Source organism: Rosa chinensis, chromosome 6 (assembly GCF_002994745.2).
Source record: "Rosa chinensis cultivar Old Blush chromosome 6, RchiOBHm-V2, whole genome shotgun sequence".
Taxonomy (NCBI): Eukaryota; Viridiplantae; Streptophyta; class Magnoliopsida; order Rosales; family Rosaceae; genus Rosa; species Rosa chinensis.
This window is the reverse complement of record NC_037093.1, coordinates 69,407,465-69,432,031: the sequence shown is the minus strand read 5'-3', so window position 1 is coordinate 69,432,031 and position 24,567 is coordinate 69,407,465. Positions and strand designations below refer to the sequence as shown.

The 24,567-nt window shown below is 39.7% G+C and overlaps 1 protein-coding gene across 1 annotated transcript; it reads right to left on the bottom strand.

Moving 5' to 3' along the window:
- Positions 1 to 17,800: 17,800 nt before the first annotated feature.
- LOC112173236 (gibberellin 3-beta-dioxygenase 1) lies at positions 17,801 to 20,275 on the bottom strand. Its single transcript, XM_024310826.2, has 2 exons — positions 19,660 to 20,275; positions 17,801 to 18,625 (listed from the first exon to the last, which is right to left on the bottom strand). Exons 1-2 carry the CDS (start codon positions 20,136 to 20,138, stop codon positions 18,034 to 18,036), a joined length of 1,071 nt encoding a protein of 356 aa, XP_024166594.1. The 5' UTR covers positions 20,139 to 20,275; the 3' UTR covers positions 17,801 to 18,033.
- Between the last annotated feature and the right edge of the window lie 4,292 nt (positions 20,276 to 24,567).

Genomic DNA, 24,567 nt, shown 5'->3' with positions numbered 1-24,567 from the left:
CAGTGAATAGTTTCCTGCCCTGGTGCCCTGGTGACCTGGTGACCGTGACCTGGTGACCCAACGGGTGAACTTGCTCTTAGTAAATCACTAAATCTTAGTACCTAGAAGAAAACGTACGGAAGCAAATTAAGATCAGGCTTGCAAGGTCCACTCATATATACTTGTATATATACCTACGGACGGATCACACAGTGAATTACCATCCTATATATGATGGAATGTGACCCGTACATGCAGCGCTATCCAATGTGTGACTCATATTCCTGGAATGTGATCTATATTTTGGACAGCATTCCATGTACATTTATATGCATATATATATATATATATATATATATATGTAAAGAGCGAGAGAGACCAATATATGTACTCCTTATGGATTTTGTATACTATAATATATATGGTATGTTATCAAAGTACATTACATAAATAGTGCATGTATATTATTCAATATATATTATTACATTGAATCGAAAAACTTTACTTAATTGGATTAATTGAAGAGTAGATAAATTGAATCGATATAAATTTTGAACAAATCGACATAAAATTACATTATTTTTCACTAGGTAATGACAACAAGGAATTCAATCCTTCAATCACTTGCTTTTCATAGCTAGACCCACTTACATTGTGATTCCTCTATATTAGTAAATGCAAAGAAATTCATAAATATGTGAAATTGTTTAAGGATATCTCTATTTGTATTTGGCTCAAACTCTAGGTTACTTGACCTAGTGGTAATAGGGTTTAATTAGAAGAATCTAGAGATTATCTTTCCTTGTATGATTCTAACTCTATGCATTGTAATCCTCTATATAAAGAGACCCCTATTATCAATTAGAATACACAACGAATTTCTCTCAATTTCTGATTTCCTAAAACAAGTTATCAGCACGAAACCCTAACCCAAAAACCTAATAGCCAAACCCTAAATATTCCTGCCTGCTGCCCGGTTTGCCACCTCCCAGCAGAAGAAAAAAAAAAAGTGGGAGAGCCGGCCACATGCTTGGCTAGAAGAAAAGAAAGAGAAAAGAGAAGAAGAAAAGAAAGAGAAAAGAGAAGAAGAAAGGAAAGGGCGCGGGCCCCAGAAAAAGAAAAAGAAGAAGAAAGAGAAAAGAGAAAAGAAAGGAGGGCGCGGTGCCCAGCAGAAGAAGAAAGAGAAAGAAGAAAAGAAAAGAAAAGAGGGCACGGTGCCCAGCAGAAAAAGAAGAAGGAAAAGGAAGAGAGGGCCCCACAGCCCACTAACCATCAGAAGGCCCACTGACCCACAGCTGCTTCCACGTCAGCAACCACGTCAGCAAGATCGCCACGTCATCTCCCACGTCAGCAACACAGCCACATCATCCTGACATGTCAGCACCAGTGCCACGTCAGCGCCCGTCAATAGTCAACGGTCAACCTCTGGTCAATAACTTTCCGGCGACTTTTTCCTGCCATTTTCCGACCACTTTTTCCTGTCAAATTTTCCGGCGACCTATTTCGAGGTATTTTTTACTAAACGTTCCCGCTTTTTAGAGTTTTTAAATTCAATTTCTCTTCTTTTTTGGGGACTTGCAATCTCCCTACTTCTACCCCCCTTTCTTCATTATAGGGGAGACCAAATTAAGCCGAACTGTGGGGGTTCGTGCTCACTCCAAGCTTAGAGCTTGTTGAGATCTCCAAACTTAGAGTTCGTAGAGAATTTATGATTGATCACTTACATCATTGTTTCGATCTAATCCAATATCTCTTGGAATCGAATTTCTTGGAAGCGACTACGCTCGGAAATTCCTAATTTCTTGGAAGCGATTACGCTCAGAAATTTCATATTTTTTTCGTGGTAGCCTATTTCGCTCCGAAACTAACCCTAATTTCTTGTTCTCTTTCAGGATGAGTAACCTGAACAAATTGGACTTTGCTCCATTGGGAACAACTGGCTCTGGATATCACAGGTGGGTTCGTGATATCCGCCAGCATCTCAAGGCTGTAGGAATCTTGGATATGATTCTCGAGCTTAGCCAGGACGTGATAACTATTGAGCAAGCTCAAGCTTTGGAAGCAAATAGAGCAGCCTTAGAGGCAAATAAGGCGAAAGCCATCATCCTAATGACTCGTCATATGGATGATTCGCTCCAGTACGAGTATATGAATGAAGAAGACCCCAGAAGGCTGTGGGTCTCACTCGAAGAAAGATTTGGCAACGTCTGTGACTCCTTGCTTCCTGACCTAGAAGTAAGATGGCATAGCCTCCACTTCTGTGATTTCAAGATAGTTCTTGACTATAACTTGGAAGCACTTCGCATTAAATCCTTAATGGAATTCTATGGTAAAGAGATCACAGATACAATGTTGATTGAGAAGACTCTCTCTACCTTCCCCGTCTCTGCATTGATGGTTGCTAAGAACTATCGAATCGATGTAAATGCAAGACGGATCACAAGGTTTCATGAGCCCATTGGAGCTATGAATGTCGCTGAAAAGCATGACAATATCCTTGTGAAGAACTATAATTCGAGATCCGTGGAAACAGAGCATATTCCTGAATCCAATTATAGTCGCACATCTAAGAGAGGGCGCCAAGAGCGAAACCCTAATCTTAGGTATACTTCTGGACATTCTGATCCATATAATGGCTCTACTTGAGAAGGTAACCGCCAAAATAGGCGAACACAGAACCGAAGAGGTAAACGTGGAAAGAGAGAGGGAGGCAACGCCTCTGGCCATGTTGGTGGTGCCACCAACACTAAGAGCCATCTAAATGACGCTTTCAAAGCGCCTCAATCAATGGAGTTCGAGCAAAGAGATGTATGTTCTCGATGTGGAGTGTCTGATCATTGGGCACACATTTGTAGAGCTCAGGAAAAACTTGTCACCGCCTACAAAGCATATTGTGAAGCAAGAAAAGCTCACTATGTGGAACAAGAAGGTCAAGAAGATGATCTATAGTGAAGGGTTGAAGACTACAAATCTGGCTGGGATCAATAGATAGCCAATTCTGTTTAAGTCTTTATTTTTCCAAGAGATGTAATAGGCAATTGCCATATACTTTGTAGTAAATGCCAATGGTTTAGTCTTTCTTCAAAGTAGGCTCACCCAAAGTAAGTGTGATGTCTAGGAAGGTTCTGAGATTAGTGGTACTTAAGCGAGCCTTACTCCACCGACATCTCTCTACTCACCTGGTCACATTTATTTTGGAATTACTGAAAGAAGTTAGACAACTACCATTGTTTTGCATTAGCTAGCATTTGGATTAGATTTTCCTAATGGTTAAGAGACAATGATGTACTTTGTTGGCTTATGAATAAAATTTCGAGTTCTTTTCATTATGACTCAATTTTGATTCTGAGCATATGACTTTGTGACTACGATGGCTGGGCCATCAGTATTAATTCAAGGACACGGAATAGCCCAAGTTCCACTTGCCAAATGGCACCTTGATTACAGCTGTCACAGAAACTCTCTACGATCTTAGGGCAAATCGTACCCTATGAATAGCCAACGAATTCCATGCGAAAATGCATGTAGAGAACGAAAATGAGTTCCTTTGTAATACCTTTAATGATTGCGAACAAAGACGCATCTTAGAGAAGTTTATGTGTCTCTCTAGTGGACTCTATGTTACTACTCGAGCTATTAATCCAATAAAAGTTATGAGAGAAGATCTCTTGGATTTTGACACATATTGGCTTTATCACGATAGGATAGGTCATCCTGGTCATGATATGATGATCCGTCTACTAAAGACTTCACATGGACATCATTTACTTCGAGCGAAACGAAGCATGAATCAAAAGTTGATTTCTAGACTAAATGTGACCGACGCAGCTGCCTAGGGCACTGCCTCCGTCCACCACCAGCCTAGGGTTGGCGCATTCCCTATCCATAACGCCATGGATAGCGTCCATCATGGTGATGGCGCCCCAGGTGATGTTGCAATCACCAACTTGCTTCAAATAACATTTCAGATGCTCAGGCCTAACCAAAATACTCATTGGTTGCTTCTAAAGCCTCTCGCTCATTTTACAAAGCCCGTTCCTTAGGGAAATTAGGACTAAGACCGTCCTATGCAAAGGATATGACAATACTCATTCTGTTCTTACAAAGAATCCGTAGGGATTCTGTGGATTGATTCAACCAACTTGCGGACGCTTAAACATTTCATGATATTGGTTGACACGCAAACACGTCGGTCACGTGTTGTGCCATTGTCCACCTATAAATGCTACTTATGCTACACTCCTAGCACATATCATATGACAACGGGCTCAATCCCCAGATCATCCTATTCAGTCAATTGGATTTGACTATGCTAGAGAGTTTACATCGAAAGACTTTCGATGGATATTGCAATGGGCTTGATGTTGGACATCACATTCCCATGTACACACCCAAATAGTCTTGAGGAAACGACTACGATGATAGTCCGGACATTGGTAATGCGCACCAATCTCCTTATATCCGCTTGGGGTAATACAATATCGCATATAGCTATGCTAATTCGTCTACAACCCACCGCCACTCAATGTACCTCTGCGTTACAGCTAGTGACTGGGTACAAATATCGTACTTACGCATATTTGAGTGAGCCATTTATGTGCCAATTGCACATCCACAGCACTCTATGATGAGTCCTTACAGACGAATGGGCAACTACGTTGGATTTGAGACTCCAACAATCGTCCGCCACTTAATGCCCTTGCAAGGCGATCTCCTTACCGCTAGATTTGCGGGTTGTCACTTTGATGAGACAGTCTTCCCATCTTTAGCGAGAGATAAGAACACGGATGTTCAGCAGGAACGACATGAATTGTCGTGGCCTGTCCCCACTATGTCTCATCTCGATCCCTATTAAAGTGATGAGATCACACAAATATGCTGCAAACAAACCTACAAGGAAGGACGTCCCTACGAGAGGACGTAGCGCCACCACACACGGAGGTGGGTATGGCGCCAACGCCAAAGAGAGTGGCACTTTGGCGTTATAGGCCATGGCCCCAGCTAGGATGCGTGGGAGGCCCGTGAGTTCGAAGGATACATTGGCACAAACCAATCCTTGATCATCGACACTCAAAATCCGTCTCATGAGTATCTTCCGGGTTATGGTTATCGTTGGGGGACGCCTCAACGTCAAAACCTATTCCTGAGAATATAGAGCTCTATGAAACTTACACAAGTGTACATGAGACGTGAGATAGAAACTCCATCATAATTGATGATGTAGTTGCGTATTTTGTTGCACATGAGTTTGTTGAGTCAGATGATATCGAACCACACTCCGTTGATGAATGAATGCCAACGTAGAGAAATTTGGCCTAAATGGAAAGATGCGATCCAAGTTAAGATGGATTCTCTAATGAAGAGGAAGGTTTTCGAGCTAGTGATGCCAACACCTCCTAACATAAAACCCGTTGACTAATGGGTCTTCATTAGAAAGCGTAGTGAGAAAAAGATATGGTAATCTAGCCTTATGGCGCAAGGCTTATCATAAAACGCCCTGAAATCGACTACGATGAGACATATTCTCTCGTAATGGATGTCATTGCACTCCACTACCCTGTCAGTTTGGTAGTTTCCGAATAACAGAACATGCAGCTTACAAATGTGGTCACTATGCATATCTATAGGGATCTAGATATGGAATATACATGAAGGTTCATGGTGAACTTCATTTACCCAAGTCAAGTCGCTCTAGACCACGGAGCGCGTTTACAAAGAGGTTGAAACGCTCGCTAAAATGACTACTTGATTGGGAGGGGATATGCCCACGCGTTTCCATAACAAGTTTCGGATTCTATCGCGGTTCATGTTGGACATGATCTTCATTAGAAGCCCTTAAACAGTTAAGGGAAACCGCTGAACACTTGAAATCCGAAGTTTGAGATGAAGGATTTTGAGAGAACACGATTATGTCTCGGTTTAGAACTTAAGCATCGTGTCGATAGATGCTTAGGCATTTTGACAAGGTCAAGCCTTCAAGCACCCCCATGATCGTCCATAGTCTTGATCCTGAAAAGGATCCTCTTCGTCGAAAGGATGATGACGAAGATGTGCTAGAGGCAGAAGTGCCTTACTTAGTACAATAGGTGCATTATTGTACTTATCCCAATGCACAAGACCAGACATCTCATATGTTGTGAACTTGTTAGCTAGATATAGCTCTGCGCCAACGAGACGCTATTGGATTGGTGTAAAAGATATCTTTCGATATTTGAGATGTATGATTGATATGGGCTTGTTTTATCCCTACAAAGAGATGATTGATTAGGACCCATCACACACCAGGAACGCCGCCAACACTGGCCTGCGTTCTCTATCCCCATCCCGAAACGATATAAGTGTTTTGAAAGGTTTTGCTGATGTTGGGTATCTCTCTGACCCACACAAAGGTCGTTCCCAAACTGGTTAAGTGTTCACCATGGGAAAAGACCGTGACATCTTGGAGGTCTACAGAATAGACCCTAGTCGCTATATCTTTGAACAATGCAGAGATCATTGCTCTTCACGAAATGGTTCGTGAATGTATATGGATTGGATCCATAAGTACGCATGTTCGAACAATTGTGGTTTGAAGTCTACCACAGATGAGCCTACGAGCATTTAGGATAATGCTGCTTGTTTTGAACAAATGAGGCAAGGCTACATCAAAAGTGATAACACCAAGCATAATCAGCAACAACAGACTCTCCTCGAGATCAAAGTGAACTAGGTTCGATCTGAGGACAGTGAGGCAGACTTGTTTACTAAGTCATTGCCCAAATCCACGTTCGAGAAACATGTGGCAAGAATTGACTTGCGGAGATTATCTGAACTCTCATAATCGTAGTCATCAGGAGGAAGCGCAGACATCAGGGGGAGATGTCTACATGTTCACCTCGAAATGTGAAGGGTGTGTTGTGCTCTTTTTCCCCTTCGACCGAGGTTATTTTTGTCCCACTAGGTTTTTGTTACTCGGCAAGGTTTTTAATGAGGCAACAAGAGAAGCACCGCGTTTGGACAACACAAGGGGGAGTGTTTAAGGATATCTCTATTTGTGTTTGGCCCAAACTCTAGGTTACTTGACCCAGTGGTAATAGGGTTTAATTAGAAGAATCTAGAGATTATCTTTCCTTGTATGATTCTAACTCTATGCATTGTAATCCTCTATATAAAGAGACCCCTATTATCAATGAGAATACACAGCGAATTTCTCTCAATTTCTGATTTCCTAAAACAGAAATAAATTTATTTATTTATTTACTTTCGGTACCCATTTCATTTATAAAATTACTCCCTTGTCAAGATGTATTTGCACATGCAAAACAGATAGTGACTTTTATTCTTATGAAATTATCTATGTGGTTAATATTCTTCAACTTTTCGAGTTTTTGTAAACATCATGTTGCTTTAACACCCTTTTTTGTCTCTCATTTTCATGTAAAGAAGTGTACATAGTTTGGGACTTTTAGGAGAAAACATGTTGCCGTTCCAGGCTATGTTATAGAAATACTCGTACTTAAAAGTTAGTTTTTGTTCTAAAAGTGCTCACACTTAAAAATACCATGTTTAGTTTAGTAACATTTTTAAAAATTATTTTCTAAAACAATATTTGAAAACAAAAATAAGAAAACTGTTGTAGAGAAACTGAAATTGAGAGGAAATTGTTGTGTATTCTCATTGATAATAGGGGCCTCTTTATATAGAGGATTACAATGTATAGAATCTCAATCATACAAGGAAAGTAATCGTACATTGAATAGGAATCTAGATCCTTCAAATTTAACCCTATTACCACTAGGTCAAGTAACCTAGAGTTTGGGCCAAACACAAATTAGGGTTTACTTGAACACTCCCCCTTGTGTTGCCCAAACGCGGTGCTTCTCTCGTTGCCTCATTAAAAACCTTGCTGAGTAACAAAAACCCAATGGGACAAAAATAACCTCGGTCGAAAGGGAAAAAGAGCACAACACACCCTTCACGTTTCGAGGTGAACATATAGACATCTCCCCCTGATGTCTGCGTCTCCCCCTGATGACTACGATCATGGGAGTTCAGATAATTTCCTCAAGCCAATTCTTGCCACATGTTTCTCAAACGTGGATTTGGGCAATGACTTAGTAAACAAGTCTGCCACATGATCCTCAGATCGAACCTAGTTCACTTTGGTATTTGAGGATAGTCTGTTGTTGCTGATTATGCTTGGTGTTGTCGCTTTTGATGTAGCCTTGCTTCATTTGTTCAAAACGAACAGCATTATCCTAAATGCTCGTAGGCTCATCTTGTGGTAGACTTCAAACCACAATTGTTCGAACATGCGTCGACAGGACCCGACCCAGATTTCACCCTGAAATCCGAGGTGGCCTTGCAGGGCCCACCTTAGAAGAAATTCTTTCAAAAATTTGGCAGAATTTCCCCTAAAATGGACTACCCAAAACCTGTAGAAAGGAAATTTACACTTCTAAATCATTCATCCTTATTCTCCCGGAGCCACCCTGCTCCCCAAATCACAACGTTCTCCAATTCACAAAACACAAATGTCAACTTAACAACATTAGTTCCACAGGTAATCAGAGCAATTCAACAGAAAGGTAAATAAGGAAAACCTAATTCAAAAGCAAACGCGGAAGCCATGCTGTTGACTACGCCTCAACTCCATGTACGCCCGACCTCAACTAATTTCGCCTGCAAACTGGGCATTTGAAACCGAAGGGCCCAGGGGAAAGTAATTGAAAACACGTTAGTGTGAGTGGACAAAAATAAACAATTTTAAACAAAAGGGATTTTATACTTTCCCACATTTATTTCTTTAAAAACTCCCGATGCATGCAATGAATAAGGAAACCAAAACGAGATAAGTTCTGCTCAAGAAAACCGACTAGCCCCGCTAGTCACAAACAACTGAAAGAAAAGATTGAAACTCCGATACTCAACAAAACGAGACCAGCCCCGCTGGTTAAACCGAAATCGGACTAGCCCCGCTAGTCAAAATAGTATAAAGAGTAGGGGAAGATGATAGTCATACGAGTGAGCCACCCAGGCTCGGGTGATAGCCTCCCAGGCTAAAGTACTCCCATTACTCCCGTAATATACCCTTACGCCACTATGTGTAGTGATAGGATACTGGGCTTTAGAATTACTGTCACAAAGACAGTAACCAGCGCCACAAAGGCGGAGGGCTTCGGTGATCTCATCACCTCGCCACAAAGGCGGAAGATCAATGCTAGCAATGATAATAGTCACCCAAAGTATGGCAAAAGAAAATCCGAACACCACATAAATCCATAAAGCTTCCCCCAAAATCTCACAGTAAGCTGAAAATATCATCGACGTGTCCCACACGCCAAAAGTATATCAAACCAATAGCGGAAAGGCGAGATCAAACAAAATTATAATTCTCAAACCGAAATCGTTGCTAAGGCATTCCCAATGCCAAAACCAAAGATCGAATAAATAAACAAGGAATAATTTCATCGAAATCCCATTTCGAAAATCTTTCAGAGATCTCAAATCGGTGAATGAAAAATAAATATGAAATTCCGGAATCACCTCGGAAAATAATTCGTCGAAAATCAACATAATTTATAAATTCGAATCCGAGCATAACAAAATAATATCCGAAACTCACAACCGGAATAAATCATAATCACTTCATGAAAATCATTATTGAAAGCAAATCCACGAGATAAATCGAAATCAACTTCCGAAATTAATTCATACTCTCGAAAAGTAATATGTTAATTAAATAAAGCATTAATTCAAGAAAAATAAACGCATGCATCATTATTTAAAACAAAAGTCCACTCACAGTACTATTCCGATGATCACGTATACGAGTTCCTTCATCGAGCCAGAGCTCCGTATGTCACCCTGTACGCGATTATATTCTGTAAGCGACAATTCGACAATTTAATACGAATCCCATAATCAAATCCTAACAAATCATCCCTCCACTTGTTCTCGGATTCAACCCAAATTTTATCTCTAATACCAATTCATTATCTTAAAGGTTCCAAGTCAGAACCGAGAGATATCCGACGGTCGGATTCTCGTAATTCGATAATCGAAACCCTAAACTTCAAAACTTCATAGTTAATTCCAAGCTTCTTCAAAATTCACCAAACTTCACATACAAGTTCTACAACATTTCTACAATTTAATGGGCTAAAAACTGGAATTTAAAACACTGCCCTACATGCCTCCACGCGCCACCAACAGTGGCAGCGCCTGGGCCCCAAGCGCCGGCGGCCGCCACCTCCAATGGCTACCAAATTTTGACAACAGCACCTACTCAACACACTGATCATTTTTCTCAACTACAACACATCCCAATTTTACCTTTAAACAGTCGAATCCGGCCGGTGAAGAAAAACCCAGAAAACTCAAGAACCCTAGGATCGGGTTTTGATCAATTCTCCCTCTACACTGCAAATCGTGGCTCAAGGCTAGAGGGGAAATGATCCTTGGCAAAAACCGCACCTTCGACGCCGGTTTGGTGGCCGGAGAAGGCCTGAATCGGAAGAATTGCCGGAAAACCCCAATCTGCTACAGTTTGCTTCACGCCGTCGATGCTCGCTTCTCCGGCCAAATTGCCGTGACCCACGGGTACTAGCGTGAAGAGGGGGAGTAGGCGCGCCAGTGATGATCTGTGACTCGTCCCCAGGTGGCCGGACAGCGGGGAATCGAAAGGAGGAAGATAGAGGCCGAAAAGGAAAGAGGGAGAGCTCAGGGGAAAGAGAGAGAAAGGGTGGGTTTCCGGATTTGGAAACCTACCACAGTAAAATTCCAATATATATATAAATTTACTATGAACAGTAACTTCCACATTTTAGGCCATAACTTTCACATACGAACTCCAATTTTTATGTACCAAATATGTACGCGCTCGGTTTAATGTCCTCTACAACTTTCATGAAGAACATTTTCTCAAATTTTGACCCGACCAAAGAGTCAACTTTTAGGGTCACTAAAAGTATCGAAACAAAGTAAAGAGTGAGAGTAGTTATCGTTTACCGTCCAAATGACTAGTAAACGGGTAATTTAAGATACGGGACGTAACATGCGTGATTATGGATCCAATCCATAAACATTCACGAACCACTTCGTGAAGAGCAATAATCTCTGCATGGTTTGAAGATATAGCGACTACGGTCTGTTCTGTAGACCTCCAAGATATCATGGTCTTTTCCCATGGTGAACACTTAACCAGTTTGGGAGCGACCTTTGTGTGGGTCAGATAGGTACCCAGCATCAGCAAAACCTTCCAAAACACTTATATAGTTTTGGGATGGGGATAGAGAACGCAGGCCCGCATTGGCTGCGTTTCTGGTGTGTGCTGGGTCAGAAACCATCTTCTCTTTATAGGGATAGAACAGGCCCATATCAATCGTACATCTCAAGTACTGAAAGATATCTTTTACACCAATTAAAATGGCGTCGCGTTGGCGCAGAGCTATACCTTAACTAACAAGTTCACTGCAAACAAGATGTCCGGTCTTGTGCATTGAGCTAAGTACAATAATGCGCCTATTGTACTCAAGTAAGGCACTTCTGCCTCTAGCACATCTTCGTCATCATCCTTCAAACGAAGAGGATCCTTTTTAGGATCAAGACTACGGACGATCATGGGGTGCTTGAAGGTTTGATCTTGTGAAAATGCCTAAGCATCTATCGACACGATGCTCAAGTTCCAAACTGAGACATAATCGTGTTCTCCCATAATCCTTCATCTCAAAATCGGATTTCAAGTGTTCAGCGGTTTCCCTTAACTCTTTAAGGGCTTCTAATGAAGATCATGTCCAACATGAACCGCGATGGAATCCGAAACTTGTTATGGAAATGCGTGGGCATATCCCTTCCCAATCAAATAGTAATTTTAGCGAGCGTTTCAACCTCTCTGTAAACTGGCTCCGTGGTCTAGAGCCACTTGACTTGGGTAAATGAAGTTCACCATGAACCTTTATGCATATTCCGTATCTAGATCCCCATCGAGATACATATTAGTGATCACATTTGTAAGCTGCATGTTCAGGTATTCAGAAACTACCAAACTGACAGGGTAGTGGAGTGCAATGACATCCAATACGAGAGAATATGTCTCATCGTAGTCTATTTCAGGGCGTTTTATGAGAAGCCTTGCGCCATAAGGCGAGATTGCCATCTCTTTTTCTCACTACGCTTTCTAACGAAGACCCATTAGTCAACAAGTTTTATGTTAGGAGGTGTTGGCATCACTAGCTCGAAAACCTTCCTCTTCGTTAGAGAGTCCATCTTAACCTGGATCGCATCTTTTCATTTAGGCCAAATCTCTCTACGTTGGCATTCATTCATCAACGGAGCGTGGTTCGATATCATCTGACTCAACAAACTCATGCGCAACGAAATGCGCAACTACATCATCAATTATGATGGAGTTTCTATCCCACATCTCAAGTACACTAGTGTAATTTTTATAGAGCTCTATATTCTCAAGAATAGGTTCTGACGTTGAGGCGTACCCCAATGATAACCATAACCCGGAAGATACTCATGAGACGGATTTGGAGTCTTGATGATCAAAGGATTGGAATGTGCCAAAGTATCCTTCGAATCCACGAGCCTCCCATGCATCCTAGCTGGGGCCATGGCCTATAACGCCAGAGTGCCACTCTCTTTGGCGTTGGCGCCATGCCAATCTCCGTGTAGGGTGGCGCTATGTCCTCTCGTAGGGACGTCCTTCCTTGCAGGCTTGTTTGCAGCATATTTGTGTGATCTCGTCACTTTAATAGGGATCGAGATGAGACATAGTGGGGACAGACCACTACAATTCCTGTCGTTCCTGCTGAACATCTGTGTTCTTATCTCCCTCTAACAACGGGAAGACTGTCTCATCAAAGTGACAACCCGCAAATCTAGCGGTAATGAGATCGCCTTGCAGGGGCATTAAGTGGCGGACTATTGTTGGAGTCTCAAATCCAACGTAGTTGCCTATTTGTCTGTAAGGACCTGTCATAGTGCGCTGTGACAGCGCAATTGGCACATAAATGGCTCACTCAAATGTGCGTAAGTACGATACTCGTACCCAATCACTAGTTGTAACGCAAAGGTAGATTGAGTGGCGGTAAATCGTAGACGAATTAGCGTAGCTGCATGCGATATTGCATCACCCAAAGCGGATATAAGGAAATTGGTATGCATTACCAATGTCCGAGCTACCATCGTAGTCGTTTCCACGAGACCATTTGGGTGTGATCATGGGAATGTGATGTCGAACATCAGTCCCAATGCAATAACCATCAAAAGTCTTCGATGTAAACTCGCTAGCATCGTCAAGTCCAATTGACGGAATATGATGATCCGACGAGTGAGCCCGTTGTCATATGATATTTGCTAGGAGTGTAGCATAAGAAGTACTACAAATGGACAATGGAAAAACACGTGACCAGCGTGTTTGCGTATCAACCAATATCATGACATATTTAAACGTCCGCAAGTTGGTTGAATCAGTCCATAGAATCCCCATGGATTCTATGTAAGAACATAATGAGTATTTTCATATCCTTTGCATAGGACGGTCTCAGTCCTAATTTCCCTAAGGAACGGGCTTTGTAAAACAAGCGAGAGGCTTTAGAAGCAACCAATGAGAATTTTGGTTGGGCCTGAGCGTCTGAAACGTTATTTGAAGCAAGTTGGTGATTGCAGCATCACCTAGGGCGCCATCACCATGATGGACGCCATCCATGGCGTCATGGATAGGGACTGCGCCAGCCCTAGGCTGGTGGTGGACGGAGGCGGTGCCCTAGGCAGCTGCGTCGGTCAAACTTAGTCCAGAAATCAACTTTTGATTCATGCTTCGTTTCGCTCGAAAGAAATGATGTCCATGTGAAGTCTTTAGTAGACGGATCATCATATCATGACAAGGATGATCTATCCTGTCGTGACAAAGCCAATATGTGTCTAAATCCAAGAGATCTTCTCTCATAACTATATTGGATTGAATAGCTCGAATAGTGACATAGAGTCCACTAGAGAGACACATAAACTTCTCTAAGATGCGCCTTTGTTCGCAATCATTAGAGGTATTGCAAAGGAACTCATTTCCGTTCTCTACATGAGTTTTCGCATGGAATCCGTTGGCTAGAGAGTTTCTGTGACAGTAATTAAGGTGTCATTTGGCAAGTGAAACTTGGGGTATTCCATGTCCTTGAATTAATACTGATGGCCCAGCCATCGTAGTCACAAAAGTCATATGCTCATAATCAAAATGGAGTCATAAAGAACTTGAAGTTTTATTCATAAGCCAACGGAGTTACATCATTGTCTCTTTGACTAAACAAAATCTAATCCAAAATGATAGCTAATGTAAAACAATGGTAGTCGTCTAACTTCTTTCGGTAATTCCAAAATAAATGTGACCAGGTGAGTAGAGAGATGCCGGTGGAGCAAGGCTCGCTTAAGTACCACTAATCTCAGAACCTTCCTAGTCATCACACTTACTTTGAGTGAGCCTACTTTGAAGAAAAGCTAAACCATTGGCATTTACTACAAAAATATATGGCAATTACCTATTACATCTCTTGGAAAAATAAAGACTTAAACAGAATTGGCGATCTATTGATCCCAGCCAGATTTGTAGTCTTCAACCCTTCACTCTAGATCATTTTCTTGATCTTCTTGTTCCATATAGTGAGCTTCCCTTGCTTCACAATATGCTTTGTAGGCGGTGACAATTTCTTCACGAGCTCTACAAATGTGTGCCCAATACACTCTACATCGAGAACATACATCTCTTTGCTCAAACTCCATTGATTGAGGCGCTTTGAAAGCGTCATTTAGACGGCTCTTAGTGTTGGTGGCGCCACCAATATGGCCAGAGGCGTTGCCTCCCTCTCTCTTTCCACATTTACCTCTTCGGTTCCGTGTTCGCCTATTTTGGCGATTACCTTCCCAAGTAGAGCGATTATATGGACCAGAACGTCCAAATGTATTCCTAAGATTAGGGTTTCGCTCTTGGCGCCTTCTCTTTAGGGCACGACTATAATTGGATTCTGGAATATGCTCTGTTCCCACGGATCTCGAATTATAGTTCTTCACAAGGATGTTGTCATGCTTTTCAGCGACATTCATAGCTCCAATGAGCTCATGAAACCTTGTGATTCGTCTTGCAGTAACATCGATTCGATAGTTCTTAGCAACCATCAATGCAGAGACGGGGAAAGTAGAGAGAGTCTTCTCAATCAACATCGCATTTGTGATCTCTTTACCACAGAATTCCATTAAGGATTTAATGCGAAGTGCTTCCGAGTTGTAGTCAAGAACTGACTTGAAATCACAGAAGCGGAGGCTATGCCATCTCACTTCTAGGTCAGGAAGAGGGAGTCACGGATGTTGCCAAATCTATCTTCGAGTGAGACGCACAGCCTTCTGGGGTCTTCTTCATTCATACACTAGTACTGGAGCGAATCATCCATATGACGAGTCATTAGGATGATGGCTTTCGCCTTATTTTGCCTCCAAGGCTACTCTATTTGCTTCCAAAGCTTGAGCTTGCTCAACAGTTAACACATCCTGGCTAGGCTCGAGAATCGTATCCAAGATTCCATTGGCCTTGAGATGCTGGCGGATATCACCAACCCACCTGTGATATTCAGAGCCAGTTGTTCCCAATGAAGCAAAGTCCAATTTGTTCAAGTTACTCATCCTGAAAGAGAACAAGAAATTAGGGTTAGTTTCGAGCGAAAAAGGCTACCACGAAAACAAATAAAATTTCTGAGCGTAGTCACTTCCAAGAAATTAGGAATTTCCGAGCGTATTCGCTTCCAAGAGGGGTTGGATTAGATCGAAACAAGGATGTTTGTGGTCGATCGTTTTATCTCAACAAACTCTAAGTTTGGAGAACTCTACAAGCTCCAAGCTTGGAGTGAGCACGAACCCCCACAGTTCGGCTTAATTTGGTCTCCCCTATGATAAAGAAAGGGGGGTAGAAGAAGGGAGGTTGCAAGTCCCCAAGAAAAAGAAGCGAAAAAGAATATAAAAAACTTCAAAAGCGAGAACTTTTAGTAAACCATACCTCTTAGGATTGCGTAGCATATTCGATCCTCGTTGTAAGATTGTAGACGAGCTTCAGTCCTAGGCGAATCAAACTTGTTGAAATTCGGAGCAGATTTGTTTTTGAACAGCTCCCACTCCGATTGGTGTACAGGTCTCAAAACGACTCCAATAGGGCTGAAATTTGGAGGTCAGATGGAAGAGACAGAGATGAACAACTTTGATGAGGACGAATTTTGATCTGAAGTTCCTAACTGGACGTTTCGGGGCTTGCAAACTGACTGACATGCACAGGAACGAGAGGATCGAAGAAACTAGAAGGAGAAGGATGCAATGGGCATGCAGCAGTGCTGTAGGGGCAGCAGATGTGTGGCAAGGCTGCAGGAGAGCAACGGTGGTGAGGCGGCTAGCGTGGGCTAAGTGCTTGCGGTAGCGACAAAGATTTTCAGGTTTTTGGTTTTTGGTTTTTGGTTTTTGGTTTTTGGTTTTTGGTTTTTGGTTTTTGTGGTTAGGGCTCGTACTGATAACGTGTTGTAGAGAAACTGAAATTGAGAGAAAAATGCTGTGTATTCTCATTGATAATAGGGTCCTCTTTATATAGAGGATTACAATGTATAGAATCTCAATCATACAAGGAAAGTAATCGTACATTGAATAGGAATCTAGATCCTTCTAATTTAACCCTATTACCACTAGGTCAAGTAACCTAGAGTTTAGGCCAAACACAAATTAGGGTTTACTTGAACAAAAACGAGATTGTTATTTTCAAATTTGAAATGTGTTCGATAGTTTAGTGTGAAAAAATATTCTCCACATTTTCTAAACTAGGAGAAGGAAAAAGAAAAAAAAAAAAGATCAAAGTGTTGTCTTCAGTTTCTCTGAATAAAAATTGAAAATATTTTTTATTTTTATTTCATAGTTTGAGAAATAAGTCACCAAATACATTTTCATCATATATTTATTTTTTTAAATTGAAAATATAAGCATAAAAACCTTACCGAACACCACCAAGTGTTTCCAAAAATGCAAGTTCCTTTCAGAATGCACTCGAAAATATTTTTTGAGGAAATACTTGTATCAAATGTTTCCTTAGGAGTTTCCTTAGGAAACATTAAATTAAAAGTCCCTCCGTTAATGATAGAGCACTTTTTAACTATATATTTTGTTTACTCTTTCATTGTAGATGGTGTTATGTCAAACACTACTAAAAACACTGTGAGGATCTAAATCACAACGCATTTTTATTTCATTGACTAAATAAAATAAAGGTAGGAAGTACACCACTGTTACAGCTTAGTCTATATGATAAAATTTTAAATCTAATTAGAACGATTAATTAGTTGTTAATGATGTACAGCTGGGTAAGCTAGGGCGGGCGGCTGTCTTTGGGAGAGAGTGGTTGTGTCAGTTTGTGGTTTTGGAGGGATTACGGCATAAATGTATTCTTTAATTGATCATTACGACAAAAGAAAGAACAAACAATTCAACCACTTGAGGCATATCTATGATGAGAAACAGTTTCATTACATTTCCTTAACGTGGGTACATCTTAATAAGCTTGCTATCCCCGAATCGAGAAATTATTTGGATGTTCTCGCAGCTTTCAACTTTGAAAGTCTTGAATTAATTGTAACGGGACAATTTATGTTATGCTTTTTCATTATTTCAACAAACATTGTTTTCGATCTTGATTCAAACTTTTTCATTATGCTTTTTTAACTGAGTAGATGAGAAAGTATTTGATTAATAAGGAGTTAAGGACTACTTTGTACAAATAAAGAAAAAAATAACTCGCAAATATAAGAAGAATTCATTCTTGTGAAAGTTAACTCATGAAGACAATTTTCTCATTAGGAAATGAAAGGAAAATTATTGATTTTAATTAAACTCGTAACGTGTAATATGTTCCAACAATGATGGTGATCTTTGTCATTTTCGAACATGAAAACAAGAATAGTTTGCTTGCATGTATGTGGCATGATGCACGCAAAAGACCCCCTTAGAATTTGACCTAGCTAGTTTAATTAGAAATGTCACAAGTAATTTCCCATTTTAAGTTTTAATCAAGGAAAGAGCTCGGTCAAGATGCTTGCCCTTCATATCAATAAACTCCTTGGCAGTAACAGTGCGATACCGTGCAACGGTGCCTTGTCCCGAATCACCCAAAGCCTTGGAGAGAAGAGGCGAGACAACAAAATCTGAAGGCGGAGCATAGAAGTAGGCCACTGAGAATCGTTGGACCGGGTTCACCACCACACGATGAAGAACGCTAACAATTCGGCCGTTGGATAGAACGTGGAGGAAGTCACCAATATTTACGGTGAGTGCACCGCGTACGGGTTGCACCGAAATCCATCCCACATCGTCTCGGAAGATTTGAAGGCCGCTGGTCTGAGCTTGGAGTATGGTTATGAGGGAAGTGTCCGTATGTTGTGCTAGACCCATGGTTCGGTTAGGGTTGGGGCAGGGAGGGTAAGAATTTAGCTGCAAAGCAGTGCCGGGAGTAGTACTAGTTTCGTGACCAGAGCAGTGACTCTTAAGCCAATTCAATTGTTGGGGATTAATGTTCAAGGATTTCAAGATAATGTGGATTAGTTGCTCGATTAGTGCCTTCATTTGCTTCTGATAATCATCCATTGTCTCACTGCAAAAAAGGAACAAGAATATGTGAATTAGTTAATTATTTAGTTGAAGATAATGATTATGGATGTAGGTACGTAATTTTGAAAGTTACATAATGTCATGATTTTACATGATCTATAGGATTTTATAGACCACTTTCAGTAGATGTTTTGTCGTTACTAGGTGTCTAAGAATGATTTACGTTTTAGGCTTTGTTAATTTCATATCAAGTGCCCTTGAACTAACATATATCGTAAATGAAAAAAGCATTATGTATATAAATATTGCTTTGCACATCAGATGGCACATAGCAATATTCTATGGTATATTTGACAAATACTTAGTTGACATGTGCAATGGAATTTAAGGATTTATCATTTTACATGTAAAAAGTGTTTAGTATGTGTAAAGTTTAGCTTTTAGAGTAAATATAAAAATCACAAATTATAAATATTACGTCATTGACACATTTTAAAGTAAAAATAAGACATTTGTAAAGACTTTTTTCACCCCAAAAAAAAAAGAGGGAGTAGTACTAGACTACTAGTAATGACACTTGCAATTAATCGAAATCGCTTTCCAATCTTCCTCTCTTTTTGTTTCTTTTTTTCTTTTTCCCTAAATCAAATACTTCTGTATGATCGAAAAGACCATCAACGTGTTTATTGTGTGAGAGAGAAAGAAACTAATGGTTGATTTCGGTGCGGAAGATCTCATAATTGAAATTGTTCTCTCTCGCATGAGGTTTTGCATGCATTTACCGTTAAAAATTAATTGCACGGTGCGGCCATTAGTTGTAACCTCTACTCTTTCACAATTATTTGCTTTCGATCAGTTTGTATACGTCGAAGCAAAACTTAAATTAGGAGGCAGAGGCAGCGTTTGGAATTTTGGATGTATAGGAACCTCATTAACCCGCAAAATATGAAAAGCTAGAACTAAAGTTGCTTCCTGAAAGAATGAAGGAAATATTCCAGATAGACAGCATGATGTAAATGCAGCTAGCTTTAGGAGTTTGTCATTTTGCCTACGTGCATGGAAGTACAGAAGACTTACCAAAACTCTTCAAAATCATGGGGCCAAAGCTGCTTGGCATGATCTGCTGGAGGACCCCTGATAGTAAACCCCTCGTGCCACATATGCTTCGGAAAGAACGGCGAGATCACAGCCCGGCCGTATCCGGTGCCGCCACCCGGGGATCTTAAGACCTTCAATTTCTGGTCAACGGGGAGAGAAAATAACCTTTGAGTCTTAGACTCCACCTCCTCCATAAGCTTTGCCGGAATGCCATGACCCGTCAACTGAAAAACACCCCATTTCTCACATGCCTCGAAAATGAGCTCCGAGGCATTCGGATCCCAGAGATTGATGACGGGTACTGATAAACATGGGTCAGCTGTACCGGAGCGGACGCCGGGAGGACACCGGTATTCATCATCGGATTCCGACCATACATGGGATTCAGGCACTGTTTGGACTGAAGCGAAGTCAAGGGGGATGATGTGATTTCTGGAGGAGTCTGATAGAGCACCCATGAGCAAGTACTCTTGGGAGAAAGTGGAAACGGACCAAGTGATCAAAGAAAGAGATCAAGGTTCAATGAGAGTGTCTTTGCATGTGTTATGATTTGAGAGATAAAAACACCTACATATTTATAATGGGATTTGACAGCTAAATGGAGCTAGTGCAGTCCCGAGTTAGATTCTATATACGAGAGAGGACAGTAATTAATATATATATATAGAGCTGAGAGTTTTGATCTCTTGATCACCGTTGGAATCAAGATCAAATGGTTGACAGTCAAACTTCTTTCAAATCCCTAATTGGGACTTACTCGAATGAGTCTATTAAAAACTTTGATCCAATCGGAAGATGATCGACCATTAGCTTTTCATGGTGACCAAGAGACGATAATATATTTTGTATTTCCGTAGTCATATACGAGGATCACGTTCTACATCTATGAGACTAATACTAGTACTACTCAAAATAGATTTTTGTCGGGGAAGAAAGATCAATGGTTAATAGGGTAAAACTGGTTATTTTCTGGGGAAAATTTAATATGGATTAGTGTGTACTACTTAGTAGTACTGGTGGGGTGTATATAGAACTAAAATAATTGATTGGAGGGGGTGATATTATTGTTTAAGGTACAAAATAAAAGATGTGAAGGACGGCAGAATTTTGGATGATTTGTGTCCTTTGTGGGTTTGGACGGATTTGGGGACGAGAAATAAATAATAATGTGTTGGCAAAAGAGACAAAAGAAAGAACAAGAAATTGTTACAACTCATTTTTTATTATTTTTTCTTTTGGTCGACCTTATAATTCATCGGATCCAGAGACTTGAATGAGAAAGAGGTTAATTCATGGTTCCATTTCTTAGCCAAAAAAAAAAAAAAACCTCATGGTACCATGATAAGGGAGAAGGCCTAGAGAAAATTAATACTGTTTTGTTTTGCTTTTGCATAGGGACAATATATGGCATGCTTTGTCGATCTTGTCCACAACTTGGAAATATGATCAAGTAACGAGGATCTAGTTGCGTCGTGAAAATTAGTTGCCTTTCATGTCGATCAATAAGCCAGGGCGTGCATGGTTGTTTCTAGCTAGCTTGCTACCCCGAAAAAGGAAGTAAATTCTAATCTTTGTGATCGAAATCCGACTCAGAAATAGAAGAGAAAAGTATAGGAAAATTTTACAATGTGTTAACGTATGACATGCATACAATTGCCTTAAAAGTGGTAAAATGAGTCCTCAAAATAATAATATTAGTCCTTAAAGTAGTAACATGAGTCCTTAAAGTGGTAAATTTTCTTAGTTACCACATGAGTCTTCAGAATAGTAATATTAGTCCTCAACGTGGTAACATGAGTCCTTAAAGTGACAAATTTTCTTAGTTTACAATATGAGTCCTCAAAATAGTAATAGTAGTCCTCAAAGTGGTAACATGAGTCCTTAAAGGGGTCAAAATAGTTGATGTATGAAAAATGTTAACATACCATAGCTTTACCCGAAAAGTATAAGCCAACGCTTGCATGGTTGTTCTTAGTCTACAGTCTACACCCATAAAATCAGGTCTGATTAAAAATTAAAATTAAAAATAAAAATAAAAAAAATAAAAAAAAAACTAGCCAGTAGCCTCATAAAAGTAGTGAATTTTTTGAATAAAAAAGTAGTGAATTTTAGCTAGTTTTAAATTTTTATAATTCAAAAATAGAATAAGGCCTATTATAAAATCGAGAATATTGATTATCTTAAATCATTAGATAAAATTAAATACTTTTGTTGGTATGAGCCATATATAATTAGGATTTATCTACAATAAGTTGTAGAATCGAGAATATTGATCATCTTAAATCATCAAATAAAATTAGACACTTTTGTTGGCATGAGCTGTATATAAATAGGATTTATCTACAATAAGTTTATAAATTTTTTCATATTGTGTACGACTAATTTATTCTTGTGTGAATATTTTGTATCACTATAAATAGCTGGATCAAAGTTGTACTAAATATGGTTATATATCAACTACCACAAGTACTATTGAGATCATAACTACTCTTGGCCTTAGCCAGGTAACTTTTCACCCTAGCAAGGTCTTTTGACTCTTTCCAGTCTACTCTTGGCCTTAACGACTCTTGTAATGTGTTAAACAACAAGACACTCCTCAATCCCACCCGCTGTGTTGATGTCCAACTAGATCACCGATGTCCAACTAGATCACCATTCAGTTTCAAAACTATTCACCAACAAAGCGATGAAGAGCTTGCGGCCGAACAACTAAATGAAGTGTTATCACGCAAAATGTGCTATACATTATCAATGCATAACGCTGTTGAATTTTCGATGTGAGATTCGACATGCACTCTAAACATTTCACTGGCCGACAATCCATTGCCGGGAGAAGCATGGAACTTCTCTACGACGTCCTACACTCCTACGTACATATCAACAGTAGTCACTATTTGCCGACAAGAACTATTTACATGATTTGAGAAGATCATTGACATCTATGCTATTGGATGGGGCAAAACCTTCAACTACACGTAGCAGATATTGTTAGTGGCCATTTGCTTTTGTGTTTTGATAAAGTTGGAGAGGTCATATGTCCCTTGGCTGGTTGACCAAATTTGCAAAAACTCACATTATGTTTAGCACGTACCAATGATCTAATGGAAATGTGAAGCTCAAGTGGGTAACAAATTATGAGTGAAGAGAACTTTGTTTAATTAAGTGCATTTTGAAGGGAGTGAATCGTTAATTGTATATATGTATTGACACTTTTGATTTTCAAAATATAATTTTTATTAAAGAAATGAAAAGGTATCATTTATGTTTGCACCTTTTAGATTTGTGTGAGTGAAGTAATATGACCAAAATTCAAATGATACAAATGAAAAGGTATCTTACCATTTGAAGGGGTACATATATTTCTATAAAAAGGGTTTATTCTCTACAGAATGAGACAATCTCAAGACAATCCTAGAGAGTCCCAAGAGAATCCTAAGAAGATCTAAGCCTCCAATATTCACCATTTTCATGTTTTATTACATATAAAACTAGTAGAAACTAATAGTGCACAATTAATTTCTAGTAACCTTGAGCCATCTTGTAAACCTTCTTTTGAGTGTTTAGGTTGATCTTCGTAAGTGCAAGACCATCAACAACAACATTATGCTGGGCTTCATTGTATCCTAGAGGCATATTTGATTATCCTCTTTGCACACTTGATAGTGGGGCAAATAATGTCTTAAGGAAATCGTTGCTACAACGTGCCTTAGAAGCATAAACTCTCTCATAATCCATACCCACAAATTTATTCTAACAATCTTAAGACATTATTTTAGCCAATGAAAATTTTCATTCTAGAGAGTTTATGCCCACATCTGAAAATTGGTGGAGGCTATTAATTTCAAGAAAGGAGAAGAGGAAATTAATAGACAAGCATTAGTCAATTAGAAGATGGAATTGTAACACTTTCATCTATTGCACGTTAAATCATTTGGATACCACAATAAGATTTGGATGCAAGGGTACTGAAGAAAATTTTATGACAGAAAATTGCTTCAGTGAGCTAGTTGGATTCTATTTGGACAATAGCTAGTTGATTCTATGAATATCATAAATGCAAGCTTACTAAAAGCCTTTGTGAATTAAGTTTCATTGCATGATATCCATCGAAAAGTAATAAGCTATATAGCATTAAGCTTAAAAGCGTCTATAGCTTGATTATGGATTGTGAATACTCAAGTATTGAATATGATCAAGTATATCATGTAATATAAAGATGAGTTTGGCATAATACTAGTTGAAATGTCAATAGAAAATTCAAATCAAAATGTTAGACGGATCCTAAGTTTATGCATAAGAAATTCATTGACAGTCTTCACTATTAAAGGGCATTTACTAAGTAAATAATGACAATGTTGATTACCGGTTCATTGAGACATAGCTATGTAATATAAATTATAACTGACGATGAGACCCGTTAATTCTAAGGTCATGATTTAAACTTGATTGAAAATTAACAAAAGCACTTGTAAATCTTTAAATTTACAAGGATTTGATGGGTGATACATCAAATGGGATAGGGAAGTCCAAAATTTTGATCACCAATGATGGAAACTCAACTCAACACTTGAAATATCAAGCCTTGAGTTCAATGAGCAAAGTACATCATATGTAGTGGTTGCAAGCACTAAAAATGAATGAATATATCTTTCTACATATATATAATACCCATCCAAAGGTAAAGTAGTGCTTGGTACCTGTAATGTATGGTGGAGGTTGAGTTAATTCTCTTAATAGACATAATTGAAAGTACTATAGTTACAGAGATACTCCACGTCTACCTATATGAGTATGAAGGGGGTGCCGCCTTGTCACGCCCCGATTTTTTAACACAATTAAAAATCAATATATAATCTCATAATTATACATGCGTGATGGTTCAGCCAT